The sequence below is a fragment of the Podarcis gaigeae genome, assembly GCF_964106915.1.
Source record: "Podarcis gaigeae genome assembly, chromosome: 1".
Lineage (NCBI taxonomy): Eukaryota > Metazoa > Chordata > Lepidosauria > Squamata > Lacertidae > Podarcis > Podarcis gaigeae.
In genome coordinates, this window is record NC_139678.1 from 5,954,905 (window position 1) to 5,974,131 (window position 19,227).

Below are 19,227 nucleotides of genomic sequence, written 5' to 3' on the forward strand. Positions count from 1 at the left end.
GAGTTACAATAACTATTGTATTTTAATATTTTGTTGGAAGCCGCCCAGAGTGGCTGGGGAAACCCAGCCAGATGGGCATGGTATAAATAATAAATTATTATTATTATTACAAAGAAAGCAACTTTTGGTACTCTCCGATGAGTGACTCCCTTCGCCCTTAATTGTTAAACCAATACATTCACAGGAAGTTGCACATATTTTGCATAACTTTAATTCTGCAGGAAGAGAAGCAGCTGTTCAGGACAGTCCCCTTATGGATTGATTTATTTTTTAAAAATTATTATTTATACCCCACCCATCTGGCTGGGTTTCCCCAGCCACTCTGGGCAGCTTCCAACCGAATATTAAAAACAATACAGCATCAGACATTAAAAACTTCCCTAAACAGGGCCGCCTTCAGTTGTCTTTTAAAAGTAAAATAGTTGTTTATTGTCTTGACATCTGCTGGGAGGTGTTTTTAAAAAATTATTAAAAATTTATCTTTATTCAACCAGCCTTCTGGTCTGTCCTCCGTCAAGCCTGCCTTCAGATCTTTAGGGACTAGAAACTTCTCTGGGTGGGTGCCTGGAGAGGGGTGGGAGAGGCACGAGATGAAAAAGCTGCTTTCTCCACATGTGGAATCCTGCACCCATTTCCCGTGTTTGCACAAGTGATTTCTCAGCCCCTTAAATTATTATTATTATTATTATTATTATTATTATTATTATTATTATTATTACTGTTATTATTATTATTTATTAAATCAGTATACTGCCATATACCCAGAGGTTCACAACAATACACACACAGACACACATAGATAGATAGACACATGATTTTAGAATGCTGTATTATTTTACTGTTCTTACCGCTCTGAGCCCGGCTTCGGAAGGCGGGATATTAATTATTATTATTATTATCATTATTATTATTATTAGTATTGTTGTTGTTGTTGCATTCTACGATATACATATAATATATAATAGGTAATATATACACACCACTCTATTATATTTTAGATAGAGAGCTGGATAGACTCACACACACACACATATATATGTATTATGCAGCTCTTAAAAATTACCACTCAAGGTACTGAGTTCGAAACCTCTCCGGCCCACCGGAGATACGTGCACTTCCCTCCTCCAGCCAGCAGGGGGCACCACAGCGACTCCACCTCTTCTGGCGACCGCGGCGCATGGGTGAGGGCGGGGCTGCCGTCACGTGTCCCCGGCGAGGGGCGGGGGGAAGAGACTCGGAGCGACTTCGACGGAGGGGGCGGGGCCCAACTCCGCGCCTGCTCGGTGGCGAAGGCAGAGGGGCAGCGTCACGTGACCAGGCCCCTTTCCCCCTTTTCCCTCGCGACGCGTTTCCGCTTCCGGCTGGCGAAGGAGGGCGTAGCGGTGCTCGGGAGAAAGAGAGAGCGAGAGCGAGGCTCATTTCCGCTTCCGGCTGCTTCAGGAAGGGCATTGAGGGAAGAGGCGGAGGAGAAGCGGCGGCGGCGGCGTCTGTGGCGGGGCTTCCTCGACGCGCGCGCCCAGGTAGGCCCCGCCATGGGGGGGGGGGAAGGGGCCCGGCTGAGGCGAGGGGGGCGGTGGGGAGGAGAGGGCGCGTCTCGTGAGGAGGAAGGGGCGGCCCCCGTGGGAACAGAGAGCGGCCCCCGGCAGCTCCAGCCTCCCTTCGCCCCTCGGGCTCCCCGGTCCCTTTGTTTATTTGCTTCAGGAAATCTGCACCCCGCCTGGTCATAGGGCCGAAAGCAACCTCAAAGCGCTTCCCAAAAAAATTAAGACCATAAAGGCGAAATGTTACTATTATTATTATTATCATCATCATCAATGTTTATTACGGCAAACAGCCAGTATACTAAATCCAGAATTTCTGACAATAAAAACGATGAGCATGGGATTTAACAATCAATATGCTATTTAAGTGGAATAATAAATAATAAGAATAATACCAACATCAATGTTTCTTACAGCCAACAGCCAGCATACTAAAACCAGAATTTCAGCATAGTTCTTTACACAGGCAGTAAAAACGATCAACATGGGATTTAACAATCAATATGATATTTAAGTGGAATAATACTAATATTATCATCAATGTTTATTGTGGCAAACAGCATACTAAAACCAGAGTTTCTGCATAGTTCTTCACATGGGATTTAACAAAATACCAATTAAGTGGAATAAAAATAATAATGTTTAGTATTTATACCCTGCCCGTGGTTCCTGCACATAGAAAAACATAATAAAACACCAGGCATTAAAAACTTCCCAATACAGAAATCGAGAAAGACCCACTGGCCCACTTTGACACAGACCAAAAGTTCAAATGCGAAAGCAGGTTAAAGTCACCTCAGCTTTCTGAGCACCTGGGCAGGCTTGCCTAAACAGGAATGTTTTCGGTAGGAGGATTCCCTCTGAATTTCTGTTGGCAGGGAGTTTCGCAGGACTGGGCCCATGGTAATGAAGGGTCTGCTTTTTGTTGCCGTCAGATGAGCCTCAACGACTTTGGGGGTCAACAACGCTCCTGATCTCAACGGTAGAGCTGGAGCACAAGGGTTCAGGTTACCCATGGTCAGATTTGCTCCTCAGTCAGTTGTCTCTCTTGTTTATTATTACTGTTAGTGCTACAGTTACATACTCCCCTGGAAAAGGTTTTGAGAAGGGCAACCAAAATAATCAAGGGGAGCTATATATGGAGTTCTTTTTATTTAGTGTTGTTGAAGCCATTACAAAAGATAGATTAAGGGAGTGGAGCAATGCAACACCCCCCCCCCCCATTGTAAAGGTTGCTGCATTTGGTGCTTTTTTCAGTTTAGAAGAAAGGTTGGATAATGTGTGTGTGATAGGAGCATACAAGATTGTGCATGGTGTGGAAAAAGCGGATAGTGTGAAGTTTTCATTTTCATGATATCAAAACTCTTTAGGACACCTGAGGAAGGTGAATATTGAAAGTGCCAGGATAAAGTACAAGCGCTCATTCCTGCAAGAGGCAGTAATGGCTTCCAACTTCAATGGCTTTAAAAGAGAGATGATTTATTGGAAGACAGGCCCCTTGTCAATGGCTCCTAGCCATAATGGCTATGTTCTCACCCCAGTGTTGGAGGCAGTATGCCACTGAATCCCATTTGCAAGTGGCATAGCTGTCAACTTTCCCCTTTTCGTGTGAGGAATCCTATTCGGAATAAGGGAATTTCCCTTTAAAAAAGGGAAACGTTGACAGCTATGAAGTGGGGGAGGGTTGTTGTTCTGTAAGCACCTGTTTAGCCTCTGTGAGAACAACTAGATGGACAGCTGGCTTGATCCAGCAAGATATCTGGTTGGCGACTGTGAGAACAGGCCTCCTCCAGCAGGGTGGCCTTTTGTTCTTAAGGCTCAAGCCTTGATTACAACACAGATGCTGGGGAAATAGGGGAAGAATATGTTGTTATTTTAACCACATGGAGGGGAGGGGGTGGCAGCTGGGAGAGTCCTGAGCTGAGGACCAGGTAGTCCCCGTGTCTCCCATCGTTCATATGCCTCAGGTACATCACCTTAACCTGTAGTAAGGGGGGTGTTGGGGAAAGCCAAGATAGTTCTTTACCTTGCAGCCTTATGTAAGGATTAAGGAGGAAATACCTTTGAGCAATCTAAGCTCTGCATCAGTGGTTTATCAATCCATGAGTGCAGGTTGAAGTAAGCCATGGAAACCTAGGTGACCTGACTTGGTGCTTATTGGAGTAAGGAAGAAGACCTGCATATCCTTGGTGATAAATCCTTGAGGACCTAAATATAGGTCAGTGATCGCATCCCTGGGGAGGAAGTAAAGGTGCATGGAAATTACCTGACGCATCCCAAGCTACAGCTGACTAGTGTGTGGGAATCCCTGAATATCACCATTTGCCATGAGGATGCCTGCCCTTTGTTATGAGAGAAGATTGAAGGAAATTTATTTCTGGCCGGACTGTGCTGGCTGCCAATTAGTTTCCGGGCCCAATTCAAAGTGCTGTTTATGACCTATAAATCCTTAAACAGCTCAAGACCGCAATACACTAAGCCCACAACCTACGCAGATTTAACTTTTTTCCCCACAAGCATTTGTGGAAAAAAGACTTTGGCAATCCCCCCCCCCCCCCGCGCTATTGAACCCAGTATGTTTTGACTATAGACGATTTTGGCTTAAGGCACAATCTTTGAAAGATGACCCCCACATAAGTTGCGGGTTTACTGTACCTCAAGGACCACCTTTCCCCATATGAACTGATCCAGACCCTGTGATCATCATCACCTGAGGCCCTTCTTTGTGTGCCCCTTCCACAAGAGGTCTGGAGGGTGGCAACACAATAAACAGGCCTTTTCTATGGTGGCTCCCCACTTGTGGAATTCTCTCTCTGGTGAGGCTTGCCTCGCACCTTCATTACTTATCTTTAGGTGCCAAATATTAACATTCCTCTTTTCTCAGGCCTTTGGCCTTTTAAACTGTTTTGTTTGTTATTATGTTATGCATTTTTGTGTTTTTATACTGTAAACCATCCTGTGATTCTCTAATGAAAGGCATTATATAAATTTACTTAATTAGTTAGTAGTAGTAGTAGTAGTAGTAGTTTCTATCTAGGAAAAAACAAAAACCACTCTCATGCATCAAGACACTGATACAAAGTGTTGCTGGCAATTGTAAATGAGATGCTGTAGCTGTGGGGCTTGGAATTTAGCCATGTTTACTAGAAAGTAAATGCTACTGAGTTCCGCTGTCAGAGGATTGTGCCTAGAATTACAGCTGTGATACCATCACAGGTCTCCTATGTCGCTCTTCTCTCTAATACCTAAATAATAGCTGTATTTTATGTATGAACAAACACTTTCTCTGCTGGCACACCCTTCAGTGTTTGTGTGTATAAAGATCAGGTATGCCCTCTTGCTTTGCTGTTTGTTAACACACATGCTTCATAAACTTCATGGAGACCCACGATCAATATTTGCACTCCTGTGGCAGTCTAGAAAGCAAGCTGTCACCATACATGTTAACGTACACTGTATGGATTGTGAATCCCTACTGCAACATTCAGTTAGACGTCTAAAGCAGTGTTTCCCAACCTTGGGCCTCCAGCTGTTTTTGAACTACAATTCCCATCATCCCTGACCACTGGTCTTGCTAGCTAGGGATGATGGGAGTTGTAGTCCAAAAACAGCTGGAGGCCCAAGGTTGGGAAACACTGGTCTAAAGTACCTCTCTGTTTCTGTAATGCTTTTCGTACCACAGCATTCTGCATCTCCAGGACCAAATCGGATGGAAAACGCTCCCCCCCCTTCCACGTCAAATTGTGGGGGGGCCTCAGGTGTCTTCTATCACTGAGGGTTTTTTTTCGGGCGTAGGAGTTCTGGCACTTCCAGAAATGGCTTATTCAAAAACAGATTCCAGTTAAATGATGGTATTTCCCTCCCTCCCGTTCCCTAGGGCTCAGTATGTTTAAGCAATAATGCAGTATGTTGGTGCATTTCCTTATTTTTTATTTGGCTTGTGACATAATAATAATAATTTATTATTCATACCCCGCCCATCTGGCTGGGTTTCCCCATCATCATGGTTCTTACGTAAATAGTTTTCCATTCTGCTAGGATGATTCCTTCCACCTAAGATTATTTTGTAGGGCAAGGTTTAATGAGGCACTTAAAAGCTGAAACTGCACCACCTCTGGAGATACTTGTTGATCACAAGTGCTGTTTTGCTTCTAGTGAAGTGGTTCCAAATGGTTGCCAACAATGAAACAATTTAAGCTAAGCCATGAGGGAATTGAGACAATTTAGCTCTGTGTTGTCTGCTGAGATTTCAGCAGCTAGACAATTTGCAGACAAGAAAAATAACACAGGATTCCAGATACACTATCGTTTGTTCATAGGTTGGTATGATTAGCTGTTGTGAAGGGGTCAGCTAGTTGGTCCTTTGAATGCATCAGAATCACGTCTCTCTCCCTCACAAGCCTTTGCTTCAGTTTCTAACAAACCACGGTTTAGCATTTTGTTCTAACCCAAGCAAACTGTGGGTTGTCTTGCTGAAACAGACAAACTTCAATCCTTGCTTTATGAAGCTTACTTGTTTCAGTAAACCATAGTTGAAATGAACTTCAAGGTTGGACGTACCACTAAACTGTGGCCAATTGAAAATGGAGGCAAAGGCTTTTGATCCCCTTATGGTCAGGGTAGGGCAGGGGAGGAAGGTCGTGTGAGAGCCTGAGACTTGTCCAGGTTCAATCCCATAATGATAAACCATAGTTTATTATTATGTCTGAACATGGCCACCATCAGAATTCAGATTAGTCTTGACACTCTATGGGCTGAAGGATATGAGACAGCTCTGACCAAAGGATCAGATCAGCAAAGAAGATTCTTGGAATAGCATTAAACCAGAGCAGATCAAAACTTGGTTGGGGTTGCTTCCTGGTCTAATCAACAAGAGAGCTTAGCTTGCTGTCCTCCCCCTGTTCTCTCAGATTTCATTTGCCCCTGCCTTATTTGAGCATTTCCTCTAACCCACTAACACGTCCCTACCAGAAAAGTATCCAAAAGCCCTGGGGAAGTTGTGCAGCCAGGCTGAATTAGTTTCAGTCGCTTGCGTGCACTTGTTTTATAATCCAGTTTCACTGTTGCAGAATTCCTGGCTTCCCTTGGTGGGTGCGGCTGTGTAGCTAGTACCAAGGACCTTTGCATCTCTGTCATTCTGGTCATAGCTGTGCCAATCCAAGGCTTAGTCAGCAGCTGGCTTAAAGGTCTTGCCTCTCTCCTCCATTCCCCTTCCTCATTCATGGCATGGGTGTGGCAGCACAGAGGTCATCAAAGCCGGCAATTAGTGCTGAGAAGCTGTTCTATTTTTAGGCTTTGCCTGAGTATTGATCAGGATGGGGAGGGAGGAATAACTCTTGGATACCACTCCTCTGCTAGAGTAATTCAGTATTTCTGTTACTTCCCTGCTTCTCTTCTTGGAAACTAAGGGTTGCTGTTGTCTGACTAGATTAATCCATTGGGATTAATGGACCTAAGTTTGCCTTGTCCACTGGCTCTAGTGGCTCTGCTTTGAGTAGGACCAACATTGGGTACAAATCCGGAAGAAAGAAATGTTATACACACACATGCAAGTGTGAGTAAAAACGGAGCCTTCTGCCAAGAGATCTGTCCCACCCAATGTTTGTATTTTGCACAAGTGCCTCTACTGCAGTTAAGATAGCATCAGGGACACGGGTGGCGCTGTGGTCTTAACCACTGAGCCTCCTGGGCTTGCTGATCAGAAGGTCGGCGGTTCGAATCCCTGCAACAGAGTGAGCTCCCGCTGCTCTGCCCCAGCTCCTGCCAACCTAGCAGTTTGAAAGCACGGCAGCGCAAGTAGATAAATAGGTACCACTGTGGTGGGAAGGTAAACAGCGTTTCCGTGCGCTCTGGTTTCTGTCACGGTGTTCCGTTGTGCCAGAAGCGGTTTAGTCCTGCTGGCCACATGACCCGTAAAGCTGTCTGCGGACAAACACCGGCTCCCTCAGCCTGAAAACGAGATGAGCGCCACAACCCCATAGTCGCCTTTGACTGGACGTAACTGTTAGAATTTCAGCTCCAGTCGTCCGAGCTGATATGGCTCATCTTCCTTTGAGCCCAGCAGAGGATTAAAACAACGAAGTCCACAACAGAAGGATGAGGCAGATATAGGCTACATTGCTATACTTTATTACTAAGCTATACAGAGAGCAAAGAAAAACACATCTCTCTGTGAGAAGCAGAGAGCAACTGAACAAAAGAAACAGAAGAACAAAGGAAACAGGAAACCAGTAACGTCACATCCCATCTCTCTTTCCCGTGAGAATCCAACAGTATCTGGACTCTCTGGCATGTAAACAGTCCTGTGACTGCAAGCAGCTGCTCAGTGAGAGAAACAGAAACTAACAGTAACTGTCCAGGGATCCTTTACCTTTTTACCTATTAAGAGCATAGGCAAACTCTTGGCCCCAGATGTTTGGAACTATACTCATCATCCCTGACCACTGGTCCTTTTTGTTAGGGATGATGAGAAGTGTAGTCCCAAACATCTGGAGGGCCAGAGTTTGCCTCTGCCTGATCAAGAAGATTCCTGCTGCGTCAGACCAAGGGCATCCTGTTCTCACAGCAGCCATGCGTGCCCATGGGAACCCCACAAGCAGGACCTGGGCACAACCGCAGTCCCCCCCCCACCTGCATTTCCCCTGCAAGTGGTATTCCTAGGTAGACTGCCTCTGATATTATGGGTACCTGACATTGATCCGGATGGGTTGTAGGACATCCTGTGCATCAGGGCATTCAGCGGGGCTCCTCTGTGTTGCCCCATGGGGTGTGGTGTGGTGGTTTTGCCACTCCTCTCTGGATCCCTCATTACCCCAGTTATGTTAGGATGGCCAGAATGGGTGGATCACGTGGAAAACAGGAGTATGCTGAATTTGGGGGGAGTATCTGCTGCTGCTCTTAACTATAATTAAGGGTTCCTGAAGAACAACTATCTCCCATATGTACCCTCCTGGATCTTCTGTTCAGCATAATATATAAGGCATTGTTTTCAGGTATGGCAACTGGGTCTAAGGCCTTAGCCTCTTCCGTTGTGCCTCTTTGGCGTGCCTTCCTCAGGGAGAGCCAAGCGACCCCACTGCTATATGCTGGCTGGTGCCAGATGAAGACCCAGATCTCTAGGGAGGCTTTTGAGGGAAGCCGAATGGATGGAGGATTGTTTCCCTGCTCATCTGCTGAACTTTCTGGATGCCTGTTGTGATTAACGATTTTACTGTTGAAACTTAACTGTTTAGCTCATGGTTTGATTGCGCTTGTTGTACATTTTCAACACTTCCTCGGGGGAAGAAATATGGGATAGATTTTTCTCAAGTTATTGCGCAGCATTTAAGCCAGGGGTGAATGGCAGTGGCAGATGCTCAGGAAGCGGGGTGGCAAAGGTTCTGAGGGTGGGGAAAGTTCGTTGTAAATTGCAGGCGTGCAATTATGTATTGTCCAAAGTTAAATGGAACGCTGACCCAATTGTTGATGTGCCGTCAGCAGATTTACTGACACTGTTGTGTCACTTGCCTTTAAAGGCAGAACTTCTTGCTAAACACGGGTAGCACCGGCTACCTTGACCTGGAGAGTTTGTTCTTCTGACGTGTGTATGCGTGTGTATTGTGATGGTTCCATTATTTTTCTTTTGTGATTCTCTTCCTGACTGGGGACTCAGTCCTTATTCAAGGGTCTCGGTCAGAATCTTTTATCCTAGTGAAAAGGGATGATGTCTCCTAAGACTCAAATGAGCAGCAAGCACTCACTTCAACTGATCGCTTGCACTAACATGGGGCCCTTTTCATTCACAGTGATACAGGGACCTTTTTATCCAGCAGAAATAGGCAGCAGCTGCTTTTATCAGACTCGAGCGCAGTGATGGCGAAACTTGGCTCGCCAGCTGTTTTGGGACTACAGTTCCCATCATCCCTGACCACTGGTCCTGTTAGCTAGGGATGATGGGAGTTGTAGTCCCAAAACAGCTGGAGGGCCAAGTCTGGCAATCACTGCATCTAGCAGGTCCAAGCAATAAGATGATTTGTGGTTTTACAAGATGCTACCAATGTTGGGTGGGGTTTTGATTTATACAAACATTGTTGTATGTGACTTATTTTTTCCCCCTTTTATGATATTGTGTATTAATGTTTTTAACTGTATCTCTGGTAACAAGTGACTAATAAGTCCCATTAATAATAATACTGACACTGATGGCACTGATATGGGCAGTGACTCTCAAATACAGTCGTACCTTGGATCTCAAACTGCTTAGTTGCCGAACGTTTCAGCTGCTGAGCGATCGAAAACCGGAAGTGAGTGCTCTGGTTTTCGAATGATTTTCAGAAGCCAAACGTCCGGCATGGCTTCTGCAACTCCTGAAGACAATTGGAAGTTGCGCCTTGGTTGTTGAATGGTTCCGGGAGTCGAACGGACTCCTGGAACTCATTCTTTTTGGCAACCAAGGTGCGAATGTAGTGGTGTGTAGGAACCCAGTTGATGGTGAAGGTGGCTGAGCATGCAAAGGCTTAATGATGTGCAGTTCAAGAACTCTCATTTGTGCACCAAAATGTGCTTCATCTAAATTACATGCCTGCTGTAGTCTGAAATTCTGCATTAAACCAATCTCATTTATTTCTTTTACAGGAAAATGTCAGCTGCTGACGACTTCTCGGTAAGTCTTCCAAGTTGGCTACTTTCTAAGTTGCAACCAGGGGATTTGATTTAAATCAAATTGATTTAAATCACTAGTCAGTAAGACTTGATTTAAATCTTTTTTTTTTCTTTTTACAGAAATACTCATTCTTGCTGGTATAATCTTAATATTTACAACCATATGAAGGTTACATATTTGGAATAAATTCTCAGAGTACTTTTTACAGTTATATCAAAAATTACTGATTTGGTTATACTATTAGAAATACATAGACAGATAATTATGAAATTATTGTGAGGTTTAATAAGTTAACTGTTTATATTTGAACAACTTTTCTGCTGTATATTTAAATAACAATTTATTTAACTGAAACAATAACATTATAGCATATGCATCCATGTTTGTTAACTGATGTGGTTAAACGGGTTTTTTTATATAAAAAAAACTTAAACTGAGTTTTGGGCACCCATGAAAAACTTAAAACAAATCCTTATTTCCTGATGAATAGCCTTTGGACTATAATGTAACTTAAATAGAAACTATCTTTAGAAAGATTTCCCCCCAAAAAGCATTTTATTTTCAAAATCCAATTTAAATTTTAAAAAATCTTATTATTATTATTATTTTTTAAATCAATGATTTTTATTCACCCTGCTTGCAACCAGTGTGTGATTGTATCGAGACCAATTCAGATGTCTGAACGGATGAGGGTGTATATTCCAATGCAAAGCCAAGAGCTGAATTTTGTATGGGGAAAGAAGCACATTAAGTTGCTATAGCTTTTTATGCTGACCCTTGAATGTTACGGTTGGACTGCTTCATTTTGTTAATGCAGTTAACTTCCCCCATCCCCCATAATGTTAGTGGTTAATCTCTGCCCACTGGGACTATAACCTACGTTGTGGGGGGGGGGGGAGGTTGAGATTGTCCATCTGACAAGTGTGTGGTAGGAGCCCTGATAAGAGGAGGCAGAAGGTTTAAGAGAAAGCTTTTCCGAAGAAGGGAAGTCAGGGCCTAAACCATGGAGACATGAGGCGACGTCAGCATGGAACAAATGTGGAGTCGAGGGAGAGAAAGACTAGGCAGGCAACCATGGACTGGAAATGGCCTGAACAATTCTGACCCACCAGTAAGCTGTGTGGGTTTGCAGAAAAATTCCCAGTTCCCCAAATCAACAGAGACCTGACTAAGTACAGTCATCTTACTATAACAACACTTTTTAAGGTATAATTAAAAACCCCACCCTCCCACTATATATAAGGGTCCTGTGACTTCTGTTTCAGTGTATCTGAAGAAGTGTGCATACACACGAAAGCTTATACCAAGAACAAACTTAGTTGGTCTCTTAGGACAATTTTTTAATTTTTTATATATATTTCAACACTTTTAAAATGTGCTTTGTTAAAATTTCCAAGCTGTCTAAATAGTCTTTCCCTCTTAATAATGAACAGTGTTTGAGCTGATGTGCTTACCTGGGGGAAATTTGAGAAAAGCACACTTAACTCGGCAAGTTCACATGTTAACTTGGAAGTGGTTTTACTGGGATACTTAAGAGTTGACCATTGATCGCCTTAAAAAGGTAAAGTTAAAGGTCCAGTCGTGGCCGACTCTGGGGTTGGGGCGCTCATCTCGCTTTATTGGCCGAGGGAGCCGGCGTACAGCTTCTGGGTCATGTGGCCAGCATGACTAAGCCGCTTCTGGTGAACCAGAGCAGCGCACAGAAACACCGTTTACCTTCCTACCAGAGCAGTACCTATTTATCTACTTGCATTTTGACATGCTTTCGAACTACTAGGTTGGCAGGAGCTGGGACCAAGCAACGGGAGCTCACCCCGTCGCGGGGATTCGAACTGCTGACCTTCTGATCGGCAAGTCCTAGGCTCTGTGGTTTAGCCCACAGCGCCACCCGCATCACCTTAATCTTCTTTAAATAAGCGGAGGTGCTGAAATCTTGGTGGGTTACAGCGAAAAGCTGGCTGCCCCAGAGTCTGGTCAGGACTCACCAGCAGAGAATTTGCTGTGGAAAGGCACAGTGAGTTCCCCCATGTCTTGAATCGGGTGTCCTTCGATGGTGGGATGAGCAAGGAAGGTATCAAAACAGTCTAGAGAGAGATGAGAGGTTGTTCGTATGTGGCTGATGCCAGAGATGGTGGTAGCGATGATGATGATAAAGTGTAGGCTCCTCTGGTGGAGTAGCAACAGTGGTGGAGTCTCACCCCATGTTTCGTTTTCCTAGCTGGCGGATGCTCTCCCGGACACGTCTCCTGCCAAGAACGCCTCCTTGGGCAACACGAAACCTGCTCAGCAGCCCGGCCAGCCCCCCCAAGCCTGGCCCGCTTCCAACCCCTGGAACAACCCGCCAAGCGCTCCCCCCGCGGCAATGTCGGGGCTGCCTCCCAGCACGTCCACCTCCAACGTCCCTTTTGGACCCCCTCCCACGGGAATGTACCCTTCCCTCCCCCCCGGAGCCCCTGCCCCCTTCCCGCCTCCTGGCTCGGCTTGCCCCCCTCCCGGCACCCCTTACCCTCCCCCAGGCCCTGCCCCACCTGGCCAGTACCCTCCTCCAAACATGTCCTTCCCAGAACTCCCCAGGCCCTACGGGGGCCCAGCAGAGCCAGCCGCGCCCCCTGCCGCCGCCGTCGGGCCGTGGGGGTCCATGTCTGCCGGAGGAGGGTGGGGGCCCACCGTCGGGGGCCAGTACCCTGCGCCTAGTGTGCCGTACCCACCCCCAGGGCCGTATTCCACTCCCACCCAGGCACCGGGGGCCGCTCCTACAGTGCCATGGGGCGCCGTCCCCCCCGGACCATGGGGGCCTTCGCCACCAGCCCCATTTCCCCCGCCCACAGGGTCCTATCCGGCTCCAGGACTGTACCCAACGCCGCCGAATCCTTACCAAGTGCCACCTGCGCCCGCTGGAGCTCCGTCCATGCCAGGGGGCCTTCATGTGAGTACAGCAAGCTGCTTCTTCTCCTAACAGTCCCTTCATTTGCAGCTCAGCTTTAGAAATGTCCTCCCCCAATTGCTGTGCTTCATCAGAGCCAGTGAACCTCTTCAGCGGCAGCTGTTGAATTGCAGCTTTTAATTTGATAAGCTTTATTTTTCCTGATTGTATTTATTTGGGGTTTTTATTTATTTATTAGATTGATATACCGTCCCTTCATCCAAAGATCTCGGGGGTGGTTCACAAGATAAAAATACAAGATAAAAGCACAAATTGTTAGAACAGAAACATCAAAAGAGTAACCCTCCCTCCCTGATCTTCTAAGAGAAGCTTTTCCATGGCAGCTTGTCTTAGGAATCCCTGCGTATCACAAAGAATCTTGGGGTGTTTTCTGGAGTGCCCTATGACGCGTAGTGTCTTGTTCTGCCCTGCATCATCTTTTTGCGGTGGCCATCCGGATGCCTGTGCGAATCCTGCCAGCTGTCAGGAGCTCGTCCTACACTCAAGTAGGACCCTGGCAGAGACACATGCCCAACTGGCATGTTCTCTCCCTCCTGGTCGATCGTTCGGGAGCTTCAAAATCTTTCTTCTCCCTGAACATCACGGCAACCAATGCCAACAGACATCAGCACACTTAGGGATCCACAGAGTCTTCGCAGCTTGTGTAACAGAACTCAGCAACTCAGCATTTTGGCTAATCTACTTACATATAAACACACACGGAGCACTGCAACATGGCTCCCTCTCTCTCTAGCATCAGACAGCAAAGAGAAAAAGAACAAAGGACAATAGTCCCACTTCACGGCACACAGTAACACAAACATCCTTTCTCCGTCACTTCCCACTCTGTGGAGTCAAACACTGTCATGGGATAGACAACAATCCCATGACTGCAGTCATGGAGCAGCCCCCTCCCCACCTGTGATTCCAATGCAGCTGGCATCCTAGCAGCTCCCACAGGGGAGGGAGAACATCCCCATTGTAGCCAGCAATGGCAGCAACCTCGTGTTGGGGGTGGGAAATAGCCAAGGATGCATTGCTAAGTGCAGATCATAGCCTCTTCTGCCCATTTCAGTGAGTCACATTTAGGGCCCTTATGCTTCAGGGGAAAAAACCTATTGGTGAGTGACAATGGTCTAAAAAACAGGGAATCTCTAGGCATGGCTTCTTCTGCTGGTCAGAGGGTGTGATTTCTGTATGCAACACTAATCCTATCCCCATAGCATGTTCTGTGGTCACTGCAAGAACAGCCCTGGTAGCATCATTTTTTAAAAAGAAAAGAATCTGCTGCCTGTTGAGAGAAATGCGCGTTTAATGGCTTTGCACATTTGTCAACCCCTCAACCCTTCGTCTGGCTCCTGGAGCAAACCCTCAGTAGTTTGACCTTGGAACTGCAGAATCTGGCTGACCTCTGTCTCTTTTTATTCTTTTCCCCAGCCTTACCGTTGAACTTGTGCCGGGCTGATGAAGTGCAGTCTCCTCACCTACAACTGCTATTTACAAGAGAAGTTAAACATTCGTTTTCTGTAACCTTTTGGAGTCTCAAAAGAGCTCGCTCACCTTCTGCCTGCTCATCTGAGGCACGGAGGAGGACTCTGCGTAAGCTGGACTCTGTTCAAATGCTGAAGTAACCTTTTTGTTTGTCAGTGAATTAGGATAAAACATGCCCCAGCTGCCCGATCCTTGCTTGGGAGGTGGAGACCCCACCTTGGAATATGCGGCTGTTTGCCCAGAGAGTTAGGACTGCTCCAGAATAGTCCAGGAATTTGATGGAAGGCCTGGACCCATCGCCATTGCTGGACTTGTGTCTGTGTGTTCAGGTTATTCAAGCAATTCAATAAACTCGGTGTATTCTGGAGAAATTCTTGGACAGATAGGCCAGACACATTGCGAGTCACTCATCAAACTGAAAAGAAGCAAACCATGTTAATCTGGAGGCAGTTCTCAACATCACATTCAATTTATCTTAGCCATGTTCTGGGAGATAGTTGGCAGAGATTTAGATCTGACACTTGATGTCTAGCCTCCAGGCAGCTGTGAACATCGTTGCACCGCCCAATTTAGGTGTTTGGGCAGTTCGGATAGTTCGGATAGTTCATTCTGAGGGGCTAGTCTGCCAGCCAAATTAGACTTCATTGTTTTCATTAAGAGAATGGATTTTCCCTCTGAAATGGTCCACATATTAAATCTAGGACTAGAACTGCCATTGGGTTGACTGATGAGCCCTGATAACTTTTTGGTTGTTTTTGTCCTTCAAATGGAATTAAAATGTTTATTGTAGGCAGGAATCTGACCAGAATAATCCTCTTCTTGCTTAGTGGCTCCAGAACCCATGGTCCTTGCATAACCGCTGCCCTCACTTGGGAACCGATGGTGTCTCTTATCAGAACTCCACAAAGCGCAGTTGCACCTTCACCTGAGTGCTGTCGTCTTGTTCCCAAATCAGATGGCAGAGTCTAATATCAGATTAAATAGGAAGGTTGTTCTGCAGTGGGGGGTGTTTCCTGAAGTATGTGCTCAGGCCATCTTGGTTCAACAAAGTAAATTGTGTATAGCCAACACCGGGCAGTGGTTGCAGCAGCAGTTTAACTTGCCTGTGTGTGTACTTTCCCCTTTCATTCTGGCTTCTCAGAGTTCGTCCCTAGGCTCAAGTAAACCTCTCCTTCAAACAGCCCCTGTAGGGATGGCACCATGCGCTCATTTGGTTGCTGTTGCCATCAGCAATGTTGCAGGACAGGACAGCCTTGCCAGTAAACCCACAGTTTAGTTGCCTGCAAAACCAGCTGTGTTGTCTGTTTGACAAACCTCTGTCTGCTCATCCAAAGGATTCATAGGCAAGTGACCATTTAGAAGCCATCTGTGGGAAATGGCTCTGCAGGAGGGCACCCTGTTGCTCACCGGTTTCTCACCCCTGAGAATTGCAAGGCTGGTTAGAGTAGAGATGAGATGTTCTTCTCTAGCGGCTGCAAAAAAAAAAAATACTGGTTAATCATGGCAGGACTAAGTTCCCCTTTGGGTTCCTTCCGACTCTACGATTCTGTGCTGTGTGGAGTGGACATGGAACAGGGAGTTTAAACAAACAAAATTTTAAAAATCTGCATGTGTGGAATGGAGGGGCCTTTCCGGTCTGTGCTTGCGTAAGTTTGTGGCAAGCGTTTATTTCCCCTTGGCTGCATGCCTTCCTTCCATGTTGCACTTCTCTGACGGAGATATTGCACCCTCCCAGAAATTCAGAGCCTAGTATTTTCTTGGTTGTGGGGAAGGGAGAATGCATCCCCCCCCCCCCCGGCTAGCACATTCATTGCTGTTGTGATTTGCTCGGTGGTATGTGACTTTGCAACACCCACAACTATCGGATATTGTTCAGTGTGGTAATTGAGGTTAGCGATGGGTGACAATTCCCCTCTACATCCCCAGCTCCACCAGTTTTGTCAAGAACTCCAAGCCTAATAAACCCTGAAGTAAAAGTCCTGCTAACCTTTCAAAAAAAGAAAGAAGCAACCTTTGGTTTTATGTTCTAATATGGCTCTTTGAAGTCTGTGTGCTGTGCTGCTTCTGTGCTCGAAATCCCTGCCTTGCATGCACATTCAGCAAAGTTATTTGTTCTCCTGTTTGGGTGGAATGCATTATTGGCACTGAACAGGGACTTGCCAAAGTATGCAAAAGCTAAAATGAAGCGTGGGCATGCATTGACCTGTGGAAAGGCCCCAGAATCACCATTTAGCACTTGGGAGTCGTTTACCGTAATTGCCATTCCATCAGGTTTTGGACAGGGCGAGAGCGGTTTGTTCCAGGTCCGAAGCGTGCGAGGTTCTGAAATGTGCAGGAGATAAATGTGAATGTACCTACCATAGACCAGCCTAAGACAACCCACGTGTATGTCTTCTGTGTGCATTTTTTTTATTAAAAAAAACGAACTCTTGGAAATAACAAACGATACAGGAGTTTTCCACAAGGCTGGAGCAGACCAGTGGTTGTGCCGAACCTCAAGCTCATAGGACAGACTTTTCCAAAGGTGCGTTCAGTGGCTCCACCCTGAGGCCGTCCTTCTGTAGAGACTGCAGGATTTATAGTGCTGCTGGAGTGGAAGAGGAGAGAGACCATAGACCTGGCTAAGAGCGCATCACATCGTCTTTGAATTCAGCTATAACCCGCTTGGCTGAAGCTCCTGCAAAAGTAGGTGCTAAGATCCCACCTGAAACTGTAAGGGCCTTCAAGTCTCGTCCAGCCTCCCTTCTGTTCCTATTGATCATGTACATGCAAAAGTGTTGGGGAGGCAGTGGAGTCACAAAGTCTGTGTCCTGTCCCTGGCCAGCAGCCAGTGCAATAAGCAGTGATATCTCTCAGCCAGGACAAGGGGGTGGTTTTGGCTATACACTGTTTTCACCTCGTGTGTTGGCTTTGGAACCTAAACCCCGCGTAAGATGCGGCTCTGCTGCACCATGCAGGTGTACTCAGAAGTAGGCCCCACTGAACTTGATGGGACTTACTCCCAGGTAAGTGGGTATAGGATTGCAGACACTGGACTAAGCAGCTTGGACAGAAAGGCTGGCCGGCCGCTGCTTCATCTGTTCCAAATTAAGAGGATGAAACCTGAATTCATGGGTCTGCAGATTTATTAAACCTCTGCCCAGATGCCATGCCGAGAGAGAGCCTGGATTCTGTGCGGAAGTTTGTGCAGGGCACCACCTGTAACCATTCACTACTTCGGCATAATTCTGGGGTGCTACGAAGTGGCAGGAACAGAGGGCCAGGCAGGTTGCGGAAACCCCAGTCAGCGACAAACACACTCTTGGGAGCTCTGCCAGCATCTGCTGCAGTTTCTGAAAGGTGAGAACCTGTGCCCGGATTTCCATGTTCTCTTCCTTTTCCACTTCCCTCAGAAACGCTGCCCAAACACAGCAGCGACTAAATAGGAGTCGGTCGACAGATGCATTGCTCTGGTTCGGCCTTCCCACAGCCAGGTACCTGTCGGATGTTTTGAACTGCCAACTCCTGGCACCTGGGTGGGCCTGGATGGGAGTTGGCAGGCCTAAACATCTGGAAGGCTGTGGAAAAGGATGCTCTGGTGACACCATTTGGATAAAAGGGATCATGCATTGCTGGTTGGCATCTGTCTGTCTCGGGAGACGATGGAAAAGTGCACCTTCAAGAGACCGATAGAGGAGAGAGATGTATTGTTGCAGCTGGGGCAGATGAGGGTGTCCGGTTGTGCCACTGCAGATGCACCATGGCGTTTCTTCTCTCTGTGCTCCCTCCCAGTGTGCATATGTGGAGAAAATATATATATATCAAAATTTCTCTTCTGGGAAAGAGTCAGAGCAGTATATGCAAGGGAGATGGAAGGCCTGTGAATTAAAATGCATTTTGCATCTTTGTGCTTGGCTCCTCCAGGAATTTTTTTCCAAAAATTACAAATAAAAATCCAAAATGGACCAGACTTGGTTATGGACAAAGCATTCTTCCTGGGGATTCACGATCTCTGCTTATTATCCCTTGATGTTACTTGGACCGCTCCCACCCCCACCCCCCGGTCATGAGACTATCCTTTCCTATAAGTAATGGGGGGGGGGGAGGACCCTACCCCACCATCCCAGGCAATTGTTCAATGCTGTGTAGTAAAACTTTCTAATCATTCTGTCCCGAGTGTGAGCAATTTTTAGCCCAATTGATGCTTGTTATGCAATGGAATTTGTATCAATCTGTACTTTGTGAGTTGGGGGTTTTGTTTTGTTGTTTTTTTGAGGGGGAAAAACTGCTGAGAAATTTTGGGTTGGGGTTTTTTTTGGCTTGTGCTTCTGGGGTGGATATTTAACTGCATTTGTTTACAATATGGAATTATTAAGCAATCACACTTCTGAAGCATAGACCATATCACCTGCTGCTGTATTATTATTATTTTTCTTTCTAGATGACAAATTTGTTGTATGATGGTAGTGAAGAGGCTTTAAAATACAGGATTTGATATTTTTTGAAAATGCTGTCATTTTTTGTATACAATTGGACATTAAACGTATTTTCAAGATGACGGTGTTCAGAGTCCTTGGGTGATGAAAGCTTCCTCCCACCTCTATGTATGACAATAATCCAGTACCCTATTCTTAAGAACATAAGAGCCTGCA

The 19,227-nt window shown here is 46.1% G+C and overlaps 2 protein-coding genes across 2 annotated transcripts in view; both read left to right on the top strand.

Annotated features, from left to right (window-relative positions):
- CGRRF1 (cell growth regulator with ring finger domain 1) overlaps positions 1-19,227 on the top strand; it is a 451,182-nt gene that overhangs the window by 333,553 nt on the left and 98,402 nt on the right. The gene's annotated exons all lie outside the window — the stretch shown is intronic.
- MAPK1IP1L (mitogen-activated protein kinase 1 interacting protein 1 like) lies at positions 1,347-19,130 on the top strand. Its single transcript, XM_083738300.1, has 4 exons — positions 1,347-1,520; positions 10,155-10,182; positions 12,401-13,108; positions 14,543-19,130. Exons 2-4 carry the CDS (start codon positions 10,159-10,161, stop codon positions 14,552-14,554), a joined length of 744 nt encoding a protein of 247 aa, XP_083594426.1. The 5' UTR covers positions 1,347-1,520; positions 10,155-10,158; the 3' UTR covers positions 14,555-19,130.